The 27079-nt window shown below is 54.6% G+C and overlaps 1 protein-coding gene across 5 annotated transcripts in view; it reads left to right on the top strand.

Moving 5' to 3' along the window:
- Window positions 1-22226, top strand: part of KAZN (kazrin, periplakin interacting protein) — a 241300-nt gene extending 219074 nt beyond the window's left edge. For 4 of the 5 annotated variants that reach the window (XM_072884020.1, XM_072884021.1, XM_072884022.1 and 1 more), the window contains 7 exons: window positions 6709-6900; window positions 17725-17861; window positions 18316-18486; window positions 18841-19030; window positions 19221-19351; window positions 19636-19686; window positions 20253-22226. In XM_072884020.1, the coding sequence (XP_072740121.1) occupies window positions 6709-6900; window positions 17725-17861; window positions 18316-18486; window positions 18841-19030; window positions 19221-19351; window positions 19636-19686; window positions 20253-20420 (1040 nt within the window). In that variant the 3' untranslated portion in view covers window positions 20421-22226. Of the gene's footprint in view, window positions 1-4; window positions 162-6708; window positions 6901-17724; window positions 17862-18315; window positions 18487-18840; window positions 19031-19220; window positions 19352-19635; window positions 19687-20252 lie in introns of those variants that run through there. The other variant, XM_072884019.1, reaches the window with a different exon arrangement.
- Window positions 22227-27079: the final 4853 nt, after the last annotated feature.

The following is a 27079-nucleotide window of genomic DNA, read 5'->3' as shown; positions in this document are numbered from 1 at the left end:
CGCCATGAAGTCGGAGCAGGAGGAGAGCAAGCCGGGGACGTGCCGCTGCGAGCACGGCTTCGCTTCGCGCCCGGCCTATTGTTTGGGTCCCTGGGGACGGCGAGGGGCGGCCGGGGACGATGCTCGGGGCAGGGTGCTGTGCCCCTGCTTAGCCCACGCAGGTAAGGGGGGGTCCCCGGCGGGGTCCTGCTGTCTTGCACCGTGGCGGGGGGGGGGGAACGCAGCCCGGCGTGCGTTTCTTCCCCTTGCTTGCTTTGTGCCGTTCTAGCTCGCTTCCTCCTGGGAGAAACAAAACAACGCCGGGCGGTTGGCGAGCACGCCTCGAAGCTGGCCGGGGCCGCACAGGAGGGCGGCTGCGGGTTGCGGTGCCGTCCCCCCGTGTCGAGGGCCAAGCACGGGGCAGGGGCGAGGGGCTTCGGCTCCCCCGCGGCGGTGGGGAGGGCGGGCAGGCGGCTGCTCGCGCCCCGTAGTCCATTTTGTCTCATGGAGAAGTTGGAGCGCGCCGGGAGCTCGCGCAGGGCTCGGTGGCCGGCTCCGGGGGCCGCTGCGGGGGTCGCAGCCCACCGGCCGGCTGCCTTTAAACCGTGCGTGCTTTTGAAAGCCTTTGCAATCTCCAGCCTGCCTCCTGAACCCCTCTTCCCCCCCCACCCTCCGGCGTGCGTGAGATGTTTATATCAGGTTTTATTTCTTTACATCCGCTGTGAGACACCCGCAAGCGTGTGGATGGGGCAGCCGAGCGAGCGGGCTTCGGCTTGCTGGGAATAATCTTATTTTTGGGGGGTGTTGGGGGGGTGCCAGGACGCAGGGGGTAACTTTGCATGCGAGTGGTCTCTGCGTGTCCTGCCCGATGGCCGCGAGCGAGATGGGTGCGAGCGCTGGTTGATGGTGCGCGGTTCGGGCGTGCGACCAGGGGGTCCCGTCCCGGGGCTGCGACCATATGGAAGTGCCGAGGCTGAGCTGGCGCCTAACTCGGGAAATGCTCAAAAATGGTGTTTGCAGGGATTTATGCTCCTTGGGTGAAAACTTTAATCTGAACTTGCTCAGGAGTGTCCGTACCCGCGTCCAGGTGTGACAGCTCGCTCGCTTGCAGCATCATGGCAGTAGCAAGCGATGGAATCTAAAGCTTCCTTCTTTAAAAGTAAAAGATGGATGCACGGAGCCAAAAATCACTTTATTAGCCCGAGAGGCTCTGCAGCACGTGGCCGAGAGCCCCAGTGCCCACCCAGGAGGGAGCTGTGGTGGCCGACGGCTCCTCTGAGGGCCACGGTGCTGCGGGAGAAGCCGTACCCAGGGATGTAGCTGGGACCCGTGGCAGCGGGACTCGGCTGAAGGTGCGCACGGACAAATTATGGGCCCTCGTGTTTATCCTCACGAGGAGGCGATGCTGCTTGGGCTTTGGTTTTGAGCTGCTGCGAGTCCATCATGGTGTCCAGGTGTCGAAGGGAGAGGTTGGACGTGTTGGCTTTGCACCGGTACATCTCAGGCAGCGGCGGTAACTGGGTCTTTTTGCAAATCCGCGTGTATTTTGGGCTAACCAAATGCTTTCTTGAGTGTGACGTGTGCTTCGCGGAGAGGCTGGCTGTTTGCATGCGTGGGGGTGGCAGTGGTTCGTCTCCAGCCCTGTGCCTGGCAATTTGTGCTTTTCCTCCGAATTACTCCTTGCGGAGGTGTAGCGAGAGAGGAAAACAGTACGTAGGGCAGGCTCCTCGGAAGGAGTGTTTGGTTGAACCTTTCTGCAAGAGACTCGGGTCCCAAACTGGGGAGCTACTTAATAATCAACGGTGGTGAGATGCTCTTTAAAAGACTAGCTCGACTCATCCCTAGGGCTTGAATCGCTGTTTTCTTCTCATAATGTTCTTTATCCTATGACCCTTCTGTTTCCCATCCCAGGACAGAGGTGTATGTACATGTATATTTGTGTTTATATATATATTTTCTAGGCTAAAGCTCTGCAGGAGGGAGGAGGGACGAAGGGTTGCACCATGCTCTCGATGGGTGAGGGTCTCTTAGGTGATGCCGTTAACATAGAGATTTTGCATTTTCCCATTTTTCCTCTTTTTTTTCCCCATCTGCCTCTCTGTGCAGGGCCTGTGAAATCACCCTTTGGGGTGATCCACTGCTGATTTTAAGCCACAAGCGAGGCTTTTCTCTCTGCCCGCTGTTGGCCACCATTGTTGATACGCCACTGCTGCAACCCAGGGCACGCTTGCGTCTTCTGGCCATTTTCCTGCTGATGTCCTGGATAGAAAACCCCTTGAGTTGTGCCCAGCAAAGCAAAAACCATCTTGCCGGTAAACTTGCAAAAGCGGCACAAAATGCAGCTTTCACCTAAGATCCTCATTTCACCAACGTAAACCTTGTCGTTTATACTGCGTTCATTTTTAATATGTACCCTCCAAAGACAGAAACGCGTGTACGGCAATCGTGTCAGCTGAGCGACATGGAAAAAAAAGGCTTTTAAATGGATGTTTTTAGAGTGATGTCTGCTCCAAGGCCAGTAAAAGGCTTTGCTGCTGCATGGCCAGCGGATCTGCTGCGGAGAGGAGCCCGAGATGGGATTTGCAGGAGCCAGAGTGGAAACTTCAGCCTCAAATGCTGTCTGGAGGTGTTCACCACAATTTAAAAAAAAAAAAAAAAAAAAAACAAAAAAAACAAACAAACCACAACAACAAAAAAAATCTTATTTACATTGTCTGTTAACACTAATCGGTGCTTAAAGCATAAAGGATGCAGAATCCAACAGCGTCATGGAAGTTTAATGCTATCAACTGAAAGGTAATTAACAGCCAATTATTTTGGTGTGAATGGTAGTTGTCGATTAGTCTGGGAAATGTTTAAGTTGCATTAATTTCATCGCTGCCCGCTTGCAGCAGATTTGGAAGGGGCTGGAATGAGCCAGCATGTGACGGGGCTCGTCCGTACGGGGTGATGCCTCCTTCCACCCCAGGGTGGTCAGGAATTACAGGGCATGGACAACCACCCTCCCCAAAGAAAAAAAAAGGTTAAAAAGAGGAGGAAAAAATGAAAAGGGGTAAAAATGCTGGGGAAAATGTGCTGTGGAAGCTTTTTGCATGGGGGTTGTTGCATTTGGGAGGCGATTCCTAATAGCGAATTCATCTTTGCATCCCAATATAGCAATGCTTGCAAGGTTGAACTGCAAAACAATTTTTAAAAATTATTCTATTCTCCCGATTGTATTTTTGCATTGTGTTGTGGATGCGCGTTGACCACCTCGTGCAGGGCACTGAGCCCCGGTCCGCGTTTGAGGGGGCTGATGCTCACTTCACGCCACGTACAGCTCCTTCACGGCTTCACATAGAGGCACGAACCCAGCCAGCTCACGGGAAGGCACATGGAAACCCCCGCCGAGCTGTCTGTATGTGTAAGAAATAGAGGCTGAAATGAGGTTTCTGAATAATTGGCCCCATTTTCCTGGTTATTGGAACTTTTCTGTAACAATCGCAAAGAGCTGCCTGCGAATGGTGCTTTTCGGATCGTTTATTTAGGTGCTTAAACTTGGCATAGCAGCGGGGATTCCCCCCCCCCCGTTTTAAAACGAAGTTAAAATTTCCCTTGCAAGCAGAGTCGTTCTCTTAATGCAATTTATGCAAATAAAACGGGCTTTCTCCGTAGGACCCTCTCGAGCTGGAGATGCCGGTTAAGACGGGATGGAAACTTGCAGGAGAGGGGTTGCCAGCAGATGCTCGGCGCCGGAGGGGGGAACCGCTTTGGGGGGATAATTGTGTTGGTGCGATTTTGGCGGGTGCGTGCTGACGGGCTGGGGGGAACTGGGAGCCCAGGGAAGCGTCAGAGCGGGGTGGAAATCCTGGATGGAAATGAGGGCAATTACAGGTGTAAGGCAGCGCGTGGGATGGCTGCTGCGGTCCAGCCCCGGTCCTCCTGGCAGCAGGTGCTAATAAAAAGCTTGATATAAGGCAAGAAATTGCCCGTTAAGTGGTTTCCTGAGGAAACTGAGGAGGACAGGAGATGCCGCCATCCCCATCGCTTCCCTGAAACGCCAGCTTCTTTCCCAGAAGACCCTTTAACAACTTTCTGGGAAGAGCGCGGAGGGTTTGACTTGCCTTGAAGCCCGTTCCTGGTTTCTACAGCCAAGACATCGGCGGGAGCCCCGGGAGGGAGTTGGGAAGAGAGCGAGGACCACAGCACTTCGCGATGCCTTAAAAGAGCTGACGGCGCATCTTTGGCTGTTTGAGCCTAGCAAGAGGTGTAGGGTTTTTCCCCTCAAACCTTGGCAGCGTGGATTGCGCTTTGCAATTTTTATATATATAGCTATACAAAAAATGGATTGTGCGTTGCAAGGTATGTATTGCAAAAGAGATGTACATTGCAAAAATAAACATATATTCCAACGCACAATCCATTTTGTGTGTGTGTCTATATATCCTAAATTATATATATATTTAAAAAAAGCAAGAACCTCGGGTATCTGGCTGATCCTGAGTTCAGTAATTCAAGTTTCACCGTAGGTGTTGGCTTGCAGGTGATGGTGTGGGGAGCGCAGTGCTGCATGCTCCTTTCCAGATTGCACCTATAGCTTCTTATAGATCTTGGATTTTAATCTTGCAGTAGTTTCTGCCCGCATCGGGAGCCGAGTACTAAGTTGGGGATTAAATTGCCTTGCTGCATGCTTCGGAGGAGGAATGCTTTTGAGTTTTTCCACCATTTTCTAACTGGGACCAGAGGGGAATGGTGTGGTTTTGGGGAAGCTGCTTTGTGCAGCGCTTTATAGAAAGGAGCTTTGTAAAAACCAGCTGCAAATCTGCTTTTGGGCCATGCCAAAGGACTCCTCCAGGATGTTCTGCTGCAGAATTCCCCCCCGGGCTGCCTTCCCTCGGGCTTCTTTTCCCCTCTCCCGTCCCTGGAGGGGTCCCTGCAACAGGGGCCGGATTTTCTTGGGTTCCCACCAAAATGCTGCGATTTGCAGAAATCCCGTGGGGCCGGTGGCCCTTGAGCAAGCTGCCCTGTCTGGATCCTCCTCTGCAGGTTAATCATTTGCCAGGGAATAGCTCGCTGTATCTGCTGAGCAAAGCAGCTTGCGATAAAAGGTGCAAATGAATTATCAGTGGGGAAAAAAATGGGTAATTAGCAGCGGCCACGGGTGTTTTGTGGGGTCACGTGGGGCTTTCCGTGGCCGGGGAAGGCGCTGGGTGGGTTTTGCACAGTAAATACTACTCCGTGTACGAGTCCCTTGCATCCCCTCCCCGGTTTCCCGAAGGCTGGAGGGGACGAGCTGCATTTCTGCACCCCCGGGGAAGGGGAAGATGCCCTTGGCCTTGGCCGCCTCTCGGTTCTTGCTTTTTGCACGGATTTCAAGAAAGCCTTTTGGACCGCACCGAAATCCCCAGCCCGGAGCTCGACTGTTCCTCGTTAGTGACTTTATTGCTGAATAATTTACAGAATGGGGCCTTGCCAGTTTTCATACGGGAAGCATTTCAAGTATGCAGACCAGATTTTATGCCTTCCTGGTGCAGCTGCTGGCTGGGCCGGGGCAGCCGCCTCTCCCCGTCCGGCGTCACCTCCCCGCCTCGCTTCGCAAACGGTGGCGGAAAGGAAACTGCCCCGTGCGTGTGCCCAGGGACCTGAGCAAAAATAAGGGGAAAAAACCCTGTATTTCATGCTCAGCTGGTGTCCCCCAGGCTGGCTGATACACGGTGGCGGTGGGGAAGGGACCCAACTGCAGTAGCTTGGAGAAGGGGGCTTTTATTTTTTATTTCTGTTGTATTTTTCCGGTAACTGTAACGTGCCTGCCAAGGGATTTATTTTTTTTCTCCCCATGTCCACGGGCATGGTGCAAACCCGATAAATCAATAAGCCCCTTTTGATGAGCAACGGGTTTTCTCCGCGTGTTCTCAAAGGGAGGGGGAAGCGCAAAATCAAACTCTTTGCACGCTTGCACAAATCATTTTGGATCACGATGTCTGGCTCGTGTAGACGATTGCAGTAGCAGTGCCCGTCCAAAAAGTGTTTTGCAGGAAGAGGATTGCGAGGGGGGACGAGGGCGATGGGTGCAACGTGGAAATAGCAGAAAAGCACTTTATTACACGAAGCAGCGGGTGCGGCGGTAGGAAACGAGGCCGCTGGAGCTTCCCCCGGTGCCCGCTGCAGAGGGGCTGCAGGGGACCCGGGCTGGGGTGTGCTGGGATGCTCCTGCGATTCAGGGCTGCGGGTAGAAGCGTCGTCTTCCCCTTTCCAGTCTCAGAGGGGTTTTGTTAAATTTTGTTGCGTACGCCCTGAACACGTGGATGGCTGGAGGCAGAGCTGAAGCGTATCGTATGGGGCAGAGGAGCTCGGCAGCCTCTGTTGGACGCTGGCCATGTGAGCACCCCATCAGCGAGTGCTTTGGCTGGGGAGGTGGCTCTTGTTTTTTTAATTACTATTATTATTATTACTACTGCCACTACTATTATGTATTAACATTTATTTTTAATTTTTTAATGCAAAAACTAGAAACCAGTACCCAGTGGAATCTCTCCCCTCCCTACCCGGTGCCTCCCTATTGCATCCCTCTCCTCCAGTCCCGGGGTGCCGTGGGCACCGCTGCGGCTTTTGGGCTGTGCAAAAAGCGGTTTTGCAAGCGGGGGAGTCACCCTGGCAGCGTTTCCCCGGGGTCTGAGTTTGCAGCGAGGACGCGGGGCCGTGCCGGGAGCCGTCGGTCACTTCCTCACATTGTGTCTCCTCTTCCTCCAGCGCTGCTGCGGGAGGAGGTGGCCCAGCTGCAGGAGGAGGTTCACCTGCTCCGGCAAATGAAGGAAATGCTGACGAAAGACCTGGAGGAGACGCACGGCAGCAAGTCACCGGAGGTGCTCTCGGCCACCGAGCTGAAGGTGCAGCTGGCACAGAAGGAGCAGGAGCTGGCACGCGCCAAGGAGGCTCTGCAGGGTAAGGGCTGCGCGTCCCTCTTCTCACGCGCCTCTCCCCGGCACCCTAAAGTTTTAAGAAGTTAATTAGCGAGGAAAGGAAAGGCCGTCCCTTTTATTTGGACTATGCAGTGTGTTCACCGTGTATACGTGGGAGGTTGATCGCGGGGCAGTGCTCCCCGGGACCCCGCCGCTGTTCTGCCGCAGCAGTGCGGAGCCGGGATGGACCAGGGTGCAGCGACGGGCTGGGAAACGGGGTGTGGGGGGCGTTTGCAACATCGCAAAGGCATTCCTCCATGGCTAGCTATAGAGTGGAGCCGAGAGAGCAGCTGAGATGCAGCTGGAAACGTTTGCGAGGTGGGGGCGGGTTGGATTTGAGCCCCTCAGACGCTTGCAGGAGGGAAGCAGTGAGTTTCCTGGTGAGGGTGATTTCCCTTGTCCCGGGTGGAGTTATCGGGAGCGCTGCAGGAAGCAGAGGCCGGGTTTCCAGGTGACGTGCAGGTTCTCCTCTCTTCTTTGTCTATTGATTTGGGTGTTTCCCCGCTGGGGTTGAGGCTGGGCTCTCCCTCCCTCGCCGGCGACTTCGCTGCAAGCCCCAGGACCGGGGTGTGCCGTGCGAAACGCAATATTGCAGCTTTTCCTCCCAAAACCGAGCTGGCAATAAGTCCAGGTGGGATGGTTTGTTAGCCAGAGCCAGGGGATGATCCTGAGCAGGGGAAAGCTCTTGCGCATCAAACCCTGGCAGCGCCACGGCTCTGAATATCATCTCAAATCCCCAACACACCGCGTGTGACTTCCACTTGTCAGCTCATGTTTGCGGATTATGAAGAGAGGCTGTCAAAAATTCTCAGGCTCCGAGGCTGAGCAGCCAGGGGGGAGAGCCCCAGCCCACCGCTCTCCCCCAGTCCGGGATGCTGAGATGCACAGGGGAGGCAGGGAATTGGGCTGAGTCTGTATTTGGGTGGAGGATTTTGGAAAAAGAAGAGAAAAACTAGCCCAGTCTACGTGCTTTTTATTTTATCACTCTCTGATTTGCAAAAGTATCCCTATAAATTAGTAACAGCCAAAATATCTTCAAAATCTTGCCCCCCCCCCCCCCAGTGTAGCCACCAGCAGGAGGAAGTGCTCTGGGTTTATAAAACCGTAACTGGAGAAGAAAAACCTTAATTAGAGAATATGTGCTCTGCGCAGACAGGGAGGGGGAAGTGCTGATAAATGCAAAATACAGAAAAGCAGAACTACTTTAAGACTATTTGCCAAAAAAAAAAAAGTAATCTAAGAAGCTGCAGTGAGGTCATATGCGCTTCTGTGGAGGATGGTACAGAGAAAAAGTGAGTTTGGCTTGAGAATTGTGAGTATTTAAGGAATATAATGTTGGGTTTTTATTGGGCTTTTATTGGCTGCTGTATGAGCCGCTGGGACTGGTTTTCCAGGACTTCTCTGCAGGTGTGATGGCTAGGAAGAGGGAATCTCAGCTTGCACTTGGAAAGGCACATAACAAGAAGCCTTTTAAAATCAATGCTCCTTCCCTCCCCTGCAATATTGGAAAGCTTTTGCATAATTTGGAAAAGCTCGCCATGCTGGATCCGGCCCCGCGAGCTGGGCTGGAGGCGCTGGGCAGCAGAGCAGGCTTAGCACGGCGGCGGATACGGAGACGGGTAATGTGGAAACGGGATCAGCAGCTGGAGAGGGGAAAAAAATCCTTTTTCCTTTCCGTGACAAATTGTCCATAGAGAAACGTAGGCAAAAGGGGTGGAAAAATAGCGATAACTGCACCTGGTGAATGGTTCTCCCAGGAGAAACGTATCGGCTGGTAGAGGGATTTGGGGAAATAATGGCTCTATATTAAGGAGCTGCAGGATAAGGCAGTGCAAGGAGCTTGGGGAAACCTGGCCGTGCCATCCTGTAGCTCAGGGGTTTGTGTCGGTCGCGTCCCGCAGCCAGAGAGCATCGTCCAAGACCACCTCCCACCTCACAGCGTGCGTCACTGCAAAGCCCCGCAGTCCTCGCTAAAGGATGCCCCGCGCCCGGCAGCATCGGCGTCCCTGCCCCTGCAGCGGCGCGCGACCCGCATTGGGTCGTGTGTAATGTCATTAGCCGATGAATTATATGGAAATCTGTCGTTGCTGCTGGCTCTGAGCCTGGAAGCGCGACACGGTTCAGATAGATATTGGCTCGCCGGGCCTTAACACAGAGGGAAGCGGAGAGGGTTTGCCGGCGGGGTTTACTTTTGGGGGCTCCAGCGGTTTTAACAGCCTTCGTTTTGCGCAGCCGCACAGGGTTTGGTTTGTGCTGATCTGGATGGAGGAGGGTGGGTTCATCATCCCTCCTCGGCCATGCATTTCCAGCCCTTTCCGACAGCATTTTAGCACGGGGGTAAAGCCGGCGATAAGCCCCTGCAGCGTCTTCCCTGTGCTGTGCTAACAACCCCTTGCCGCGGAGGGAAGAAGCAGGGATCTGGAGCAGCACAGGATGCTCTGTGGGAGTAACTCGACCAGTTTCTGTATCCCTGGCAGCACGTGCTTTACGCATCTTTATTGCTCCTTTTTCTAGGCTAATTCTATCTCTTGCATTTTTTTTTTTTAATCAATTAACGTCCAAATAAAATCCCGTAGCACTACATCCTATCGTTCTCTCCTTTGCTGGGGCTGGGACTCGGGATCATGCTTACAGTGTTAGTGCAATTATATTTTTTTTCCTGGCCCCAGCTGGAAAGGGATGGATGTGGTCTGGATTTCTGATGTGGAAATCTCCGACGGGAGAAGTTGCAGACAGCTTTATTACTGCTGGGTCCTGCTGCGGGAAGGGACCGTGCCCGAGCGCCTGGAGGACTCCAGGAGCCTCTTGGCTGGGTGACATGTACGAGCGTGTGGCTAATGGCAGAAACCCCATTTCTGGGAAGGTTTATCCAATATGCTGGAGCTCGCCTGCGGGATTATCACGCGGAGAGCAAACCTGGTTTCTGTTTCCTTTTCGAGTGCCAAGGTGGAGACCTTGGGCTGGCTTTCCCCGCTGCTCGGGAAGGTGTGAACCAGCTTCACGTCTGCTCCGCAATTGGGTTGCAGCCCGGTCTCCTCCCTCCCAAACCTGTGGCTCGGAGCTGTGACCCCCCAGGGACGGCACTTGGGCTGGGACAGGCCTCCTGCAGAAACCCCCAGCACCCCCAGCTGGCTGCAGCAAGGGGGTGGGTAGCAAAGAAGCGGGCGGATGGGTGTCCCAGCAGATGGGTGTCCCAGCCATGGACCACCTGGCCAAGGAAGCCCTCTCCGCCAAGAGGACACGGGGCTCTGTACAGAAAACCCACTGTGTTCCTTTGAAGACCCACCTTAAACTCATAGCAGAAGTCATTGACCACCTTGTCATGACCATGGCAGGTCTGATCTGGAAAGTCCTTGGCCTCGTAGCAGCGTGTTTCCAGGTAAATTCCCCCGAGGCAAATGCCTCACCTAATTTTTTCCTGAAATTCGACATTGCACTCGAATTTCCTGCCTGCACCATACCTCCGCGTGCCCAGGAGTGAGTGCTGGCACTGCCCGACACCGTGTAACGTTGACATCTTCAACGGCAAGATCTTCTCTGCAGATGGTGACGGCTGCGCCCGGGGAGCGCACGCGCCTGTTTAATTACAAAGCAAGGAGCGGCGCTGCAGTTCTTGCGCAGGGCTGACCGATTTTATGGGTTAGTCATGGTGACAATATTGAATTTCATGGTTGGGATGGAGAAACAGGAGAAATTAAGTGAATGTTAATGGGACAGGATGGGTTTATGCATTCCTCTTGCACGGGGCATCACCGAGGCTTGAGCTGTGCCCCCCAAGGATGCCTTTCCCCACGTTAGGAAATAAGTATATGATTTGGTATGTGGAAAAAGTCAGCTCCGATTCCATTCCTGGCGTGAGAATCCCCATTGCACAGGGCAAGAGAAATACTCACAAGCGGATGGGAGCCGGAGGGAGCTGCTCTTCGGGAGGGTCAGAGGGGGGCTGAGTCTGCTGCCAGTGCCCTGGCTTGTGTTTGGGCTCTGCCGCTTCATCCCGGGAGTGAGAAGCCAGGCAGAGACACTATTCCTATGGTCCAAACATAGTCGTTATTCATCTAATAACACATTAGCAAGGCAGTCAAACGAATTATTTGCATGCCCTCCAAGCAAACCTGGGCTAGATGGTGCGACCACCACCGCCTCGTTTTCCCTTAATTTGGTATTATTAATTTCAGAAAGGGGGTGGTACTTACAGCAGCCCCCATTTTAGGGGGGAAAATGCTTGGTTTTAGCATGTGGTAGCTAATTCCCATCCACAAGTTGTTAGATGCTAAGGCCAGACAGGGGCAATGGGGTGGTGGCACCCTCGGTGGTGGCATCACTGGGAGGTTTCAGCCGTGCTGCTGCCCTGGGCAAGGCTGTGCCCCTCGGGTTGGTGCATTGGAGCGATTAGATGTCAGCTCATTAGGTTAAAGCTGGAAACAGAAGGCGCTGGGGAGGGATTTTTAATAGTTTCGGCTGCGAGAGGAGCGCAGCGCAGAGCGGGTCCCGTTACTGCTCTGCGTCCGTCATCCTTCTCCCGAAGGAGCAATGCTCGGGGGACGGATCGTGTGGCAGGAGGTGGAAGCTCAAGTAACGGCAACGCAAGCTGACCTCGTGCAGGATTAATGGTGCGGGTGGGGATGTGGGGGGTGATGGCAAGAGGACGCGTGACACGGAGGATCCCCTGTCCTCTCTCCGTCTGGCTGAACACGGTGACTTGAGGGATAGGGGCAATGGCGACAAGTCCCTGCCCGGCGCAGCGGGCACGTCTCCTCTGTGACTACCCCACCTTCCCCGGTGCCCTTGCATACAGGTATGAGGCTCTGCAAGAGGAACCGAACAACACCGAGGGCGATGGTTCATCTAGCTTGGAGGTGTCGCCAAGGTTAAGTTGGCCTACGCCCTGCGTCAAAACTGCTTCCATAAAGATAAAAAGATGGGTCATTGTCGTAGGAGACTCCCTTCTGAAGGGAACAGCCTTCCTGACGCAGCCGGTGAGTGAGCCAACTAGGGAAGGTGCCTCGCTGGACCTGTTGTCCTTCTCTGTTCGAAAACTTGTGGGTGATGTGATGGCTGGAGGCCGTCTTGGGCATAGTGATCACAAAACGATAGTTTTTGATTCTTGGAGAAGTGAGGAGGGGGGTCAGCAGAACTGCTCCCTTGGACTTCTGGAGGGCAGACTTTGGCCCATTTAGGGGCCTGGGTGACAGAGTCCCTTGGGGGCAGTCCTGAGGGGCAATGGAGTCCAGGAAGGCTGGACGTTCTTCAAGAAGGAAGTCTTGAAGGCGCAGGAGCAGGCCCTCCCCATGTGCCGAAAGACGAGCCGGCGGGGAAGAAGACCGGCCTGGCTGAACAGAGAGCTTTGGCTGGAACTCAGGAAAAAAAGGAGAGTTTATGGCCTTTGGAAGGAGGAGCAGGCAACTCAGGAGGACTACAGGGATGTCGTGAGGTTATGCAGGGAGAAAATTGGAAGGGCCAAAGCCCAGCTAGAACTTAATCTGGCTACTGCTGTAAAAGACAATAAAAAACGTTTCTATGAGTACATTAGCAACAAAAGGAGGGCTAAGGAGAATCTCCATCCTTTATTGGATACGGGGGAAACATAGTGACCAAGGATGAGGAAAAGGCTGAGGTACTTAATGCCTTCCTTGCCTCAGTCTTTAATAGTAAGGCCAGTTGTTCTCGGGGTACCCAGCCCCCTGAGCTGGGAGACGGGGACGGGGAGCAGAATGGAGCCCCATAATCTAAAGGGAAATGGTTAGCGACCTGCTACACCACTGAGACACACACAAGTCTATGGGGCTGGGTGGGATCCACCCAAGGGTACTGAGGGAGCTGGTGGAAGTGCTCACCAAGCCACTTTCCATCCTTTACCAGCAAGTCCTGGCTCACTGGGGAGGTCCCAGTCGACTGGGGGTTACCAAATGTGACACCCATCTACAAGAAGGGCCAGAAGGAACATCCAGGGAACTACAGGAACATCAGGCCTGGCAGCCTGACCTCGGTACTGGGGAAGGTTATGGAGCAGATCATCCTGAGGGCCATCACACAGCACGTACAGGACAACCAGGGGATCAGGCCCAGTCAGCGTGGGTTTAGGAAAGACAGGTCCTGCTTGACCAACCTGATCTCCTTCTACGACAAGGTGACCCACTTTGTGGATGAGGGGAAGGCTGTGGATGTTGTCTATCTGGACTTCAGTAAAGCCTTTGACACGGTTTCCCACAGCGTTCTCCTGGAGAAACTGGCTGCTCAAGGCTTGGACGGGTGTACTCTTCGCTGGGTAAAGAACTGGCTGGATGGGTGGGCCCAAAGAGTGGTGGGGAATGGAGTTTACTCACCTCCGGTCACCAGCGGTGTCCCCAGGGCTCTGTGTTGGGGCCAGTCCTGTTTAATATCTTTATCGATGATCTGGACGAGGGGATCGAGTGACCCTCAGTCAGTTTGCAGATGACACCAAGCTGGGCGGGAGGGTTGATCTGCTGGAGGGCAGGAAGGCTCTGCAGAGGGACCTGGACAGGCTGGATCCATGGGCTGGGGCCAACTGTGTGAGGTTCAACAAGGCTCAGTGCCAGGTCCTGCACTTGGGCCACAGCAACCCCCTGCAACGCTGCAGGCTTGGGGCAGAGTGGCTGGAAAGGACCCCGGCAGAGAAGGACCTGGGGGTGTTGGTCGACAGCCGCCTGAAGATGAGCCAGCAGTGTGCCCAGGTGGCCAAGAAAGCCAACGGCATCCTGGCTTGTATCAGCCATAGCGTGGCCAGCAGGAGCAGGGCAGTGACCGTGCCCCTGCACTCGGCACTGGTGAGGCCGCACCTCGACTGCTGTGTTCAGTGTTGGGCCCCTCACTCCAAGAGAGACATGGAGGGGCTGGAGCGTGTCCAGAGAAGGGCAACGGAGCTGGGGAAGGGTCTGGAGCACAAGGCTGATGGGGAGCGGCTGAGGGACCTGGGGTTGTTCAGCCTGGAGAAAAGGAGGCTGAGGGGAGACCTCATCGCTCTCTACAACTGCCTGAAAGGAGGCTGGAGAGAGGTGGGGTCGGTCTCTTCTCCCAGGTCACAAGTGACAGGACGAGAGGAAATGGCCTCAAGTTGTGCCAGGGGAGGTTTAGACTGGATATTAGGACATTTTACTTCACCGGAAGGGTTGTCCAGCATTGGACCAGGCTGCCCAGGGAAGTGGTGGAGTCGCCATCCCTGGAGGGATTTAAAAGCCGTTTGGATGAGGTGCTTAGGGACATGGTGCAGTGGTGGGCTTGGTAGTGTTAGGTTCACGGTTGGACTCGATGATCTTAAAGGTCTTTTCCAACCTAAACGATTCTATGAGAGCTGGGGGGATTCACTCTGCCGTTCCCATCGCTTGCTGCCAGGGCTGGTGCCGAGCTGCTGAGTCCGAGGCGGGGCTGGTGGGTTCCCCCTCTATTTCTGCCACGCACTTTGGGTGGGAGGGAAAAATAAATAATGCACATAAGCTGCACGAGATAAATACTTTCTGCTCATGGCAAGGGTTTAGGATTTCTTGCTTCTCTTGTTGTCTTGGGTTTATGAACAGGTCGGAGGTTTTGCCAGAGCCCACCGTGCAGACAGACTGTAGGGGAGCTTATTTAGGTATTCCTGGAGGGTTGGGATACAGAAACCTGGCCCTGGATCATCAGAATAAAGAAAAAAGCCATTTTCAGTGGCCCCGATGGCTATTGAAAACCTGTTTTATTTCTCCTTGGCTGCCCCTGCCGTCACGCTGTGGATTGCAATGGCTCGTTTTCCCTGACCGAGTAATTAGCCGGGCTTGTTTGCTAAGGATGTATTAAGCCGCCACAGCAAGCTGTGCGTGGTCCAGGAATTGCTGGCAGCCCTAACTGCTCACTTCTGCATAACTTTTTATTTTTCTCCTGCCTCTTTCAATTAATTTCCTATTAATTGGGTTTGGAATGAAGTTCTCAAATGACTGATAAATCTTCTTTAAGCTTAGGAGCTAATCGGTTTTGGAGGAGGGAGAGCGCTGGTAATAGAGGAGGAAAAAAGTGCATTAATTTTAGCAAATCTCTCAAATATGAACTGAAACAAATGGTAAATTGTCCTGTTGGGTTAATAGGAAAAAATACCCCAATAGGAAAAAATACCCCAAGTCCATCCTCTTCTTGCAGTACTGGTTGGCATGAATATCAGTAAATATTCAACCTTGGGAGATGGTACGTACTCTTCTCCTAATAGTACTTCTGAGCTTTTTTATTTTATTTTATTTTATTTTTGGCAAGCGATGAAGTGTTTTCCGTAAATCTTTTAAGGACCCTGAACACTGCCACTAATCAAAGCAGGTTGTATACTATAGGGGACCCGCTGTTTAATTAAATTCTTTAGGAGCCTTTTGTCGCCTCCAGCATCAGAGAGTGCAAATGTGACTTAAACTTTTATAAGAGCTCTCAGTATCCTCGAGGAAATTAAATATATGTGTGTATCGCAGAGCGTTCAGTACCTGCTTCTGTGGGGTCCGGATCTCGCCCCTCTACGGCTTGGTCAACTTACTCATTTTTCTTTTTCAGCAAGTTTTTAGTTCATATGAAATAACTTGGCAGGGGGAAGGTTGTTGTTAAATACACACAGACGACAGGAAAGTGCTTTTTTAAAAACTTAGATGTGGTCCGGTTGTGATTATTTTTAGAGGGTTTCTGTGATAATTTCCCCAGCTGGAAATAAAGTAAGGAAAGTCCCGGTGTTGGAAGGGGCTGAGTTGTCCCAGGAGGAGTCACGTTCATGGAAGTGAGCAAGGAAGAATCACAGGCGCTCCCTGTCACGGGACAACGTGAATCGTTGTGGCGTTTCTTAGCTGGTTTGTTGTATTTGTGTGTTGATTTGATTTTTGTGGTTTGATCTGTGTTTTGATTTGCCTCCGAAGCTTAATGGCAGAGTAGTTGGTCCAAAGAGTTTTATCTCCTGTTTTTTAACAGATTAAAAATCTCTGTTGTCCCAAATATCTCCTCCTTCTTCCACTATTTGGTCTGATTTTTTTTTTCCTCCACCTTTTTCTCTGCTAACCTGCAAGCCCTCTCCCTTCCTTACTGGCTCCATCCCAAGCACTTGGTTTATTATTCATCTTCCCAGCACACACTTACGGTAATACCTGTGCCCAAAATAATTCCTGCCTGAGTAAATCTCTCCTGGGGCCGGCGGTTGTAAGGAGCTGGGTAGCTGAAATGGGTTCTGTAGAGCTGGCCGAGCAGAGGTGCTGCTCCTCTTTAGGGGGCTGTTTCGGTGCGTTACGGTGGTACGTTGTATACGGCGCTGGGTGATACCCCCTTATTAGATTATTCTGCCTGAGGTCTGCAGTACCTATCTAATAATAATGCTGCCCTTGCTTACACACAGGTGGGAATGCTTTTATTGAGTATTTAACAGAAAGCAGCTGCGGGGGACGAGGGTCCCCGGCCGTAGGAGGGTGGGAGCGGAGCTCCCCAGCACGAGCTTTCCCGTGCTGGGAGAAGGCAGAGCCCTGAAGCCGAGGGTACCGAAGTTGATAATTGCAGGAAGGACATTAATTTTCTTTTAAGCACGCCACGGTAGCGGTTTTCTTGTATTCCTCGGTCAGATCTTTATCCCACGTGCGTCTCACCAGGAGGAGCTCAGAGGCACGTTACGGTGCAGTTAAAGCCCCCAGAAGAAGGGGCTCGTTACGGGGGGCTGAGGGGTAGGAAACACAGCGTGGGCTGAAATGCTCATCGTGGATTTCTTCAGTCTAGTAGAAATAGGTTGGACCTGTGCGTGTGCGTGGAGATGGGTCCCACTCGTGATGGTGCTATCGTCTTCTAGCGGCTTTTGTAATACAGGCAGCTCTTGGTGGCTTTGGGGTTGGTTTTTCTGGTGGGTTTTGGGGGCTTTAGAATTTTTTTCAATATAGAGGAATGACTTGCAAGGCTCGCCTGCTTGCAATGCAGCGAGCGCAGGGAGCATTGGAGGGGCAGAGGGTGTTTCATACCATCCCGTTCCCTCGAGAGCAGCACTTCCTCAGGGTGGAAAAGCACGCAAAGCCTTTCCTATAATGAAAAGCAGTATTTGTGTTCTGATTGCTAAATTGGGTATTATTTTGGTGGGGTGGGGTGTGTCGGGAGCAGGGAGCCACGGGACATTTCAGCCGCAATGCCAAGGACCAGGTTCAAGGCTGGGCAAAGCACTTAACATGCAGAAATTACTGAAGTCCCTTGTCCTACGTGGTATTTCTGTAATTCTCCCTGGTTTTAGCAGACTTCCAGCAAGCTGTCCCTGTGTCGGCGGGCAGCGAGTGTCCCTTGCTGGTGCGTGGGAGAGGGAAAACGTGAAGGTCTTGGTTTCATCTTGGGGCTGCTGAGATGTCCCCATTGCATCCCGTGGTGCCCCCACCCACCCAGCCTCCCGCTCTGTCCCCTCGTCCCCACGCAGCATCGTTGAGCTGGAAGGGGACGCCTGGGGAGCCGTGCCCCGGGCTTGTGGGAGCGCTGCAGGAATCTGCCGAGCTGCTAAAAATAAACCGGTTGTGGTTTATTTATCCTGGAAGGGGAGCAGCAGGTTTTCCTGTGCCAGGCCCTGAGGTTGCGGCAATGTTTTTGCTCCCGAATCTCCTTTTCCAGGGGCCGAGCTGCCCTGTGGAAGGTGGGCGATGCTTAGGAGCCGCAGCGGAGATGCCCTGGGCGTTTTGGGGTGCACGCAGGAGGTGCAGCAAAGGGGGTGAATTGGGCGTCTGCTCCCAGCCCAGCCCCTGAGGTCATAATTTTGCTGCTTTTTTCCTTGAAAAAGAAAAGCAGTGGAGGCAAGGGGGCTGCCGTGCCCCCAGTGCTTGAGCCGTCATCTCTCCCGCAGCCATGAAAGCCGACCGCAAGCGCTTGAAGGTGGAGAAGACGGACCTGGTGAGCCAGATGCAGCAGCTGTACGCCACGCTGGAGAGCCGTGAGGAGCAGCTCCGTGACTTCATCAGGAACTACGAGCAGCACAGGAAAGTAAGTGCGGGAGCCCAGCACCGTGGTCTCGTGGCACGGGGGGGCTGGCAGCGGTGTGAGCGCGAAACCCGGTTTGCAATCGGGCAGAAACCCACCGAAGCCCCAGCTGGGCTCTTGCAGCCGGGCAGAGGCTCCCCTGCTGCAAGGGCTGGACCGCAGCAGGTTAAGGATACGTAAATACTGGAGGAAATCGGGCCAGCGAGCCAGACCTGGGAAATTCGAAGTAATTTTAACCAGGTGCACTGCGGGAATCCCTCTTTGGGGGACTGGCCGCATCTCGCAGCTCCCTGCTCCTTCCCGGGGAGCACGGGGCTCTCATGACACCCCAAGGTACCGTTGCCCTTTGGCACCGCGGCAGTTGGGTGGTCTCCAAGGGGGTCGTGGCAGAGGGTGGGAGAGGGCTCTCTAGTAGCGTGGGTTTCCCCTTCCTGATGGCCACCCCGTGTCCCGGCAGGAGAGCGAGGATGCGGTGAAAGCCCTGGCGAAGGAGAAGGACCTCCTGGAGCGGGAGAAGTGGGAGCTGCGGCGGCAAGCCAAGGAGGCGACGGACCACGCCAGTGCCCTCCGCTCCCAGCTCGACCTGAAAGACAACCGCATGAAGGAGCTGGAGGCCGAGCTGGCCATGGTGAGCTCGATAACACAGCGGGCACGACTCGAGGGTCAGCCCTGCGCCACTGCTGCAGGCGCTCGGCTCAGCAGCTCGAGTGCTTGAAACACCCTGGCAAGTTTTGCTGAAGCGAAATATTTATTGCAATATTGCATTTAAGTGTTTGCTGCAGGGGTTGCATTATTGCAATACTGGCAGAAAAAAAAAATCCATCTCAAAAGGAGCTGGGCATCCTCGGTGCAGGGAGCAGCACAATTTGGGTATTCACTTGCAAAGGGGAGGGTGGCTTTGGTGCAGTGCGTTGCTGCTGGTTCTGCTGCGCCGGGAGATGTTCATACGGTTCGCCACCGCCACCTTGGTGTCCTTCCCCAGGCCAAGCAGTCCCTCGCCACGCTGACCAAGGACGTCCCCAAACGCCATTCCTTGGCCATGCCGGGTGAGACGGTGCTGAACGGCAACCAGGAGTGGGTGATGCAGGCCGACCTCCCGCTGACGGCCGCCATCCGGCAGAGCCAGCAGACCCTCTACCACTCACACCCCCAGCACTCGGCGGACCGGCAAGGTGAGTCCCCGTGGTGGATCAGGGCGCAGGGCCAAACCCATTTTGGGGAGCTGCCTTATTCCCTCACAGAGCTAAAAAAAACGGGGCAAAACACTCCAAAATAGGTTTTTTTGGAAGCGCATCAGAGGCTTTGCGTGGGGTCAGGTTTGCAGCGTGATGTTAATTCCCCGGTGCCCCCCCTGCCTTCCAGCGGTCAGAGTGAGTCCCTGTCATTCCCGGCAGCCGTCCATCATCTCCGACGCCTCTGCGGCCGAGGGCGACCGGTCGTCCACGCCGAGCGACATCAACTCGCCCCGGCATCGAACGCACTCGCTCTGCAACGTAAGGCGCGACGTCACGGGGGGGCTTGCTTTGATGGGGGGCTTGCTTCCCCGGGTTGTGTGGCTGGGGATGCTGTGGGTCCTCCGCTTCCAAAACTGATGTTGGTTTTGGGGTGGGGTAGGGATTGGAGGTTTGCTGACCTGGAGAGCTGCTTTCCTGGGGTTTATCCCAGCCCTGCAGTGATGCAGCCGCCCGGACGAGCTGCTTTTTGCCGGGGTGGTGGGGGGGGGGGTCCCGGGCTGTGTTGGGGCTGATGCAATTGGATCTGTCTGCTTCTGCCGCAGGGGGACAGTCCTGGACCGGTACAGAAGAACTTGCACAACCCAATTGTACAGGTAGGGCACAAAGCCCTGTTTCAGTCCTGCTCGTGAGACCCGGTCCTGTGCTAGTGAGTGATTTGAGGGGGCTCAGAGGCACAGATTAAGGGTTTTCTTATTAAAAAAAAAAAAAAACCAACAACAACAACAAAAAAAACAAACCACAAAAAAACCAACAAAACAAAACAGAAGCCATCCTGAATTCTAAGTCTGGAATGACTCAGATTGCCATGATTTGCCCCAAAATCCAGGTAATGCCGTGGGTGGTTGCTGTGCTCAGGGCCCATCGCGGTCTTGATTTTTGTAAGGCACAGCCTAGATTAGGTTATTTTTCTGTATTTGTCCCTAAAACGGCAGGGTATTCGAGCAAGCCGTGGACAGACCCTTGCTCTGACCATCCTTACATACCTGGAGCTGAAATCCTGAGCTGGTTGAATTAAGAAGCCAAAATCCCTCAGCGTTGCTTTGGACCTAGACCCGAATATTTTCGGGACCTGGACCTGTGGTCCATAGTCCTCGGTGTGGGGCTGGGCGGGGGTGAATGAAAAGCTCGGTGGCCAAGCTCCTCTCTTCTCCCCCCGCAGTCTCTAGAGGACCTAGAAGACCAAAAACGGAAAAAGAAGAAAGAGAAGATGGGCTTCGGCTCCATCTCCAGGGTGTTCGCCCGGGGGAAGCAGCGCAAGTCCCTCGACCCCGGCCTCTTCGACGGTACGGCCCCCGACTACTACATCGAGGAGGACGCGGACTGGTGACCCCCCCACGCCAGGCAAGCGCCGGGAGCCTCTCCCCGGCCTCGCCGTCGCCGATGTACATACTCCCACCCCAGCCCCGCCTGTGGACGTGTTACCTGTCGTCTTGGGAGCGATGCAGCTGTGTCGTAACTTCAGTTTTTTCCCTTTTTTTGTGTCTTTTTTCCGTACCGGTAACTCCTTTGTTGTCGCTTCAGTTTGTCGCTTTGGGTTGGGTTTTTTTGTTAGTTGTTTTTTTATTTCCTCCTTCTTTTGACGAAACTTGAAACTTGAAGGACTGCTGTGTCTCTGTAAATACCAGAAATATTGTGCACTTTGTGCTTGTGACGTCTCTTGTCCGAAACCGCTGTTTTCCGGAGCCCAGCCCGCGGGATGTCCTCGCCCGGGGACGAAGGACCTGCCTAGCTGAGGGACCTTAGAGAGAAAACACACACACACGAGAAAAAAAAATCTCATTCGCTGTGATGTCTTCCTGGCCGAACCCCGCAGAGGCGACGCGGGCTGGTTGTAACGCCTGCCGGTCTGGAAATAAGTGTTTTAACGTTCCTTTTTAGTTGTTTTAATTTATTTGCACAAACCCAGAGGAGCTATTCTAACTAAATTATTGCAGAAGTTTTGGGATTTTTATATTTTTCCACGTCGGTTGGGATGGGGCGGGGAGGAGGAAGAAGGGGGTGTTTGTACTGTACTGTCCTGGGAAGCTGCTGCCGGGGGGGCCGGAGCCACGGACCCCCGCCCCGGGCTGCCTCGGCCCCACGGCTGCAGATGCCCCAGGAGCACTTAACGCCTTGGAAAACGCAAACCGAAATACTTGCCGGGAACTCAGACGGGGGGGAAGCTGGTGGGAGCTTTGCCTGCGGTTTTTCCCCGTATTTGGGGGGCTTTGAGTAAAATATGGGGGATCCGGCATGAGCTGGGAGGAGGGGAAAGGTGATATCCCGAGATATCTCCCTATCCCGAGACGTCGCCCATCCGGGGCCGGTCGCCCCGCTCCCGTTTGGGGCGTTATCGCCGTCGGAGGGGCCGGGGAAATCGGTACGAGTCCCCGCCGGGGAGGTTTTTCTGGCGCCGGGGCGATTTTGAAGCGCGGGTGGAGCTTGTGCTTCCAAATCCCCTGGAAATGCCCCAAAACCCCCCCCCGGCGCGGCGGCCGCTTCCCCTCTCCACTAACACGCACCGCGCTCTGCTTATGCCAAGATAAGTACCTTATGCTTTAATGCTTACGATATAATTTTAAGCTCTTAAAAATGTATTAAGATTTATTTAATGATGCTATAATAGTGTATTATTTTTCTTAATTCTGATACGCGCACCCTGGTTGAAAAAGGGGTATTTTGTCTTAAATCACCGAACTAAATCGCCGATGCCCTCGCGCCGTGTATTCCTGCGAACGGGATGATGCGGAGAGGCTACGGGGGGTGGCAGGGCAGGGTTTGCCCCGTGGCATCTTTCTCTGCAGAGAAGCATTTTTATACGTTTTGTTGGTTTTTTGGTTTGGTGTTTTGTTGGTGGTTTTTTGGTTTTTTTTTTTTTGTTCTCCTTGCGTTTTTATAATTTAAACTATCCACCACCAGAACAGATGAGCAATCTCCTTGTTATCGAGTAGTTTCCTTTGCATTTCAGCTTTTTTGTAAATTAGGAAATAATTCTAAAAATTACTAAGAGGATGATTTATTTAAGACAACTTCGATAAATAGCATATGGATTATGGGTAACATTAGATTTAACTTTTCCCCACATGAGTGGGGGAGAATCCTTGAAGGCATGGATGCAAATATAAAATTATAAAAGATCTAAATAAAGCTTATTTTAAAGTACGGATGAACTGCATGTGATTTTAATTGCTTGCCCGATGGAGATCCTGGGCTGACGCCGGCGGTGGCACGTGGGCATCGCCATCGTGGCACCGGGCGGAAGCCACGTGGGTGCAGGGAGGTGAATGTCACCGCTGCGTGCAAATGGGGGGTCCCTGGGGTGCTGGGGGGATGCAGGAGAGGCTGCGTCCCTGGACTGGCTCTTTCCCACCACCAGCTGCTGGCCGAGCGCTTGCACCCGGACCCGGCACCGCTGGCAGGAGGCTGGGGCTGTCGGTGCGTCCGTTTAAAACGGGGATTTAAGGTAAGTGAAGATTTGGGAATGGGGGGGAACAGCCAGGAGATGTCCCCCTCGGGTAGGGAAGATGTAATGCCAAGAAAAGCAGGTGGGACAGAGAAACGAGAAGTTTTTGTGCTCTAACGCATGCTAGTGGATAAATTAATGTTAATAATTTACAGATGGATAAATTATTATGAATTACTTATGGATGGCGTTTGTCACTTGTAGGGTCGTGCCAGCGCTTCCAGCAGGGCCTGACGCTGTTTTGGGGTTGTGGCTGTGTTCGGAGGACGGACGGAGGACGGACGTGCCGGAGGCGAGGGCTGCGGGCCCGTGCCTTGTGGGTGCAGCGGAGCCGGGGTGGCTGGTGCCCCGGTTCGATGGCGGTGGCATCCCATGGAGGGCGTACGGCGGGGTCGGCGTCCCTCGGAGCCGCTCTCCGCAGTCGGAGCCGCTCGAGGTACTCGAGCTACGGTCGACCGGGGGAAAAAAAGACCATTTCAGACAAGACCTGCAATGATTTTCTGTTTTTCAAAACCATAATGAAGGTAGAGATGAAGAGGTGTACGTTCTGTCTTTTTTTTTTTTTTTTTTTTTTAAATAGAAACATCCTGGGTTTGTGAGCTGCTGCAGAGCAGGTGAGAGCCACCACAGCCTGAAATGGGGAGAGTTTGAGGGGAAAAAAAAAAAAAAAAAGGAAAAAAATAGCTAGAAGCCAGCTGGCTATGCAGCCCTGTCACCTGAAGCTGTAATAGAGTATGAATGAGAATTAAACGTTGCATTAAAGTGTAACTATTGAGGGCGGCAGAGATAAGCCGGGCACAGACTGTAGCGGGGTTTGCCGCACTTGGAGCCGTTCCCTGCAAATATTTGTTTCTGCTCCTCGCTTGCAGCGTGCAAGGGATGGGGTGCGGGTGCTTGCTCACCCCACCCGTGGTTTTAAAAGCTCTGGGAGCAGAGCTGTGGGTGCAACGCCGGTGCCGCATGGCTTCTGCCGCTCGCTTGTTCTAGCAGGGGCCGTGGGGACTGCGCCGGCTCTCCCACGGCCCACGCGTGTCCCCGGGGAGGGGGAAACGGGTGTCGTCTGCTGCGCCAGAGCCGGTTGCAGCCGTGGCGAGCAGAGCGGGCTCGTTCCCCGCGGTCCGTGGGTGATGTCCGGTGCTGAGGGGTGTCTCCTTCGTGGCTTCGCATCCCCCCCCGGCCCTGCATTTCCCCGGCGGCGGGGAGCAGGCACGCGAGGGCTGCGGGAGCCGATGCCCGCTGCATGGCTGCTGCATCTCCCTTGCACGTCGGCCGCGTCCCCGCTGCAGCGTGCTGCGATGCTGCCATCGTGTGAGCAGTCCCCAAGCCGCATCCAGGCCTGCCGCCCGCTGCGGTGCCTCTGGCCGGGAGCGCTGCAGCTGCCGCAGGAAATGCAGGGGACACCGCGGCCGCCCCGGTGACCCTTGCGCCCGCCGTGAATCCCCGCTTGCCGTGTGGCCGAAGGCTCGTGTGGCCAGCGAACCCCCCCGCCCCGCGGCAACTCCTGGCTGAAAATAAGGCTCATCTGTGCCTTGGAGATGCAGAAAGCAGCCCAACAAATGCAACGCGAGGTGGTTTTTAGGCCTGGCCCAGGGTTCGTTTATTTTAAGTCTGACTCGCAGTGTTTGTGCACTTTGCACCCGTAACGTTTTTGTGCAGATGGAGTCACAAGTGCGTTTCCCCAGCGAGGACTTTAGACCGAGAAAGGGAAATATCGCTGCCCCGTGCCGGGGCACGAGGTGTTGTGCCGGGACGGCTGGGGTGCCCTGCAGAGGGGGGCACCTGGGGACCACTGCGCTCCTTTACCGGCCTGTAAGCAAACTGTGCTTGTCCCGGCTTTGGTTGTGGGCGACGTTATAACCGAAGTCATGTTTACGTGTTGCACCGCAGCCGTGCCCTAAAAACCTGTAGATCAGGAGCAGGTTTGAGAGGTGGCAGCAGGAGTGAGTCCTGGGGAGGCTTCCTGCCTTGGCACTGACTCACCCCATCGCCTTAGGCAGGTGATCTCACCTCCCTGGGCTGTATTTTTTTTGCATTAAAGAGCTAAACCTGTATACAGTAAATAGCTGAATAAATCATCAGGATGGACGGTGGGTCTTGAGGTGTGGTCGGTCACAGGCTGTGGGTGATGGGGGCCACGAGCGGTGGCATCTTCCCAAACGCTGGCGTCGAGGGCCGCCGCCGAGGCTGCTGCTGTATTGCTCAGGATCGCGGAAAATTTGGAAACGTCTCTGTTTATTCACCCGTTTTCAGTGTTTTCCTTGAAGGTGTCATCTGCTCTTGCTGCTTTGTGTGTACGCAGCCAACGTTGGCAATGCCCTTCCGAGTCCTCGCCCGTGCAGCCCAGGGGATGCGGCAGTGCCCGAAAGCATCCCTCGCCGCAAGCACGCCGCGTGGCCTTCGGGACGTCCCGCTCCGCCAAGCGAGCGTTGTCCCTGCGACTGTCCCCGCCTTCAGCCCCTGTCCTCGGCTTCCCGCTGCCCCGACCTGACGCAGCCACGAGCAGCGGCAGCGGCGCAGACCGAGCTGCTCCGCTCCATCCAAGCGGGACGCCGGAGCTGCGATCAGGCCCCGCAGCCAGGTAATAAGGTATCCGTGGGGTTTTATCATCACCGGTGAGGGATTTCCTAGCATTTTGCTATTCTAGGGCCATCGCTCATCATCTGCTCCTAACTCTGCAAAGCTATGTTAAACCTTTGCTCAACTCCTTTAAATATCCAGCCACGTGACACCCCCATAGCTCCTCTTTTCCAGCCCTGTTATTCTCAAGCCCTGGATTTCGTATTCTCAAGCCCTCTCTTGTCCTGATCAAGCCACTCGCTTCCCGATGGCACAACCCAGGACAGAGAAGCCCTGAGGAAAATGAAGACGTTCCTCACCCCCTCCCACGCGTTGCGCTGGCAGCGAGGGGGTGGCTCTCCTGCCCAGCCGAGCTGCGCTTTGGCGAGGCAGGGCTAAGCCAGAGCATCACGGGTGAGATGCGGCAGCCCCCAGACCGGCGCCAGGAGGAAGCTGCGGGTTACTTATTATTTTACTTACGCTGTCTTACAGGTTGCCGGATGTGTGTGTGCTTGAAATGGCCGCCGGTGACCTGGCGCAGCGGTTAGACTGGTCGTACCGGCAGCCCCCGGGGACGCCCGCTGCCTGCACCGCCTGGGAGCACGGTCCCGGCGTGAAGGGCAGCGCAGGGGCAGAGCTGGCTCCTCGCCTCGCCGGGGCGATGCCGGCCGGTCACGTCCTCCCCCCGGGTGAGCGCCGGATTGTGCCGAGCGGGAGCGTGCAGAAATGCTTCCTAGGCTGCTGCTGTTCCTCTTTTTTCCCCACTTGCAGAGCAAGTTCGCAGCCTGCAGCCCCAGCAGGCGCTCCCTAAACCGGGGTATAGATACCAAGGCATGGGGAAGAGAGATACCAGTATAGACCAGCGCGTGTGGGCTGGGAACTGGGATCTGAGAGTGAAGCCCTCAGCCGGGCAGGGAGCCCACCACAGAGCTTTGCAGACTTTCATCCCAGGGACGAGGCCGGGGCTCTGCTGTGCTCCACGTCCCCGTGGGAAACACCGGGAAAACTAACCCGGGCTGGAGCGCAGGGCCGGGAATTCGGGGCCAGGCTCCGGCTGGGAGCGGGCGGCTTGCCGGGGCAGATGGTGTGCCTGGCAAATACTGTGCTGGCGTTTACCCACACGCCAGCAGCCGCGGCGAGCAAGGAGCCGGGCGCTTTGGTTGGCGGTGCTGGGGAAGGGGCTGGACGCGGCCCCGAGGGCAGGTTTGCGTGCAGCCTGTCGGGACTCACCACCGCAGGGGCTGTTGCTCCCGGGGCTGTGCAGCGGGGCTGCAGCGGCCCTCGCTTCGCACGAGCCTTACGATGCTTCATTAGCGCGGCTGGGGAAGGATCGTTTAATCGGTGCTCGGGCTGCCCCGGGCCCCTCCGTTTTATTTTCCTGTGCCGGTTGTTGGTGCAGCTTTGCAGACCTTGTGCAGAAATTCACCTTCCCCGCTGCCAGCAGCTGGCGACCTGCTTCTCATGGAGGGGTGCAAGTGCCCGGGACAAGACTGATTTGATTCCACCCCATCGAGGTGGAAATCAAACCTGGAAAACCATGGAAATCAAACCTCCCTTCTCCTGAAAGGCTGTGCTGTCAAGGGAGGGGGTGGCTCAGGGGTTGTGGGACTCGGGCGACGGAGGGAGTAGAAACCTGAGCATCCTCCCCAGCCCCAGATGTGTTATATTTCTGGTGCTAATTAAATGTAAAAAATAACTCTCTGTATTAATATACATATGCAATCTGGTGGCTCTGCTGGCCTGCCTCGAATGGATGGGCTTTTCCTCTTTCAGGACAAGCCATCCGGCTGCAGGTATCCAGGAGCGGCCCGTCACCCGGAGCAAGTGGTTTTGGCTCACTGGTGGAAAGGTTTGGAGGAATCCCGGGACATGGCTGCGCTCTGGGCTGGGCTTTGCAGCGGTGATTTTAACGTACGTGTCGAGCACCTTCCTTTGAGCAGAAAAAAGCAGGGGAAAACTGCTGGTGACCGATTTCTGGTGCTAACACA

Source organism: Ciconia boyciana, chromosome 19 (assembly GCF_034638445.1).
Source record: "Ciconia boyciana chromosome 19, ASM3463844v1, whole genome shotgun sequence".
Taxonomy (NCBI): Eukaryota; Metazoa; Chordata; class Aves; order Ciconiiformes; family Ciconiidae; genus Ciconia; species Ciconia boyciana.
This window is presented reverse-complemented; position numbering and strand designations above follow the sequence as displayed.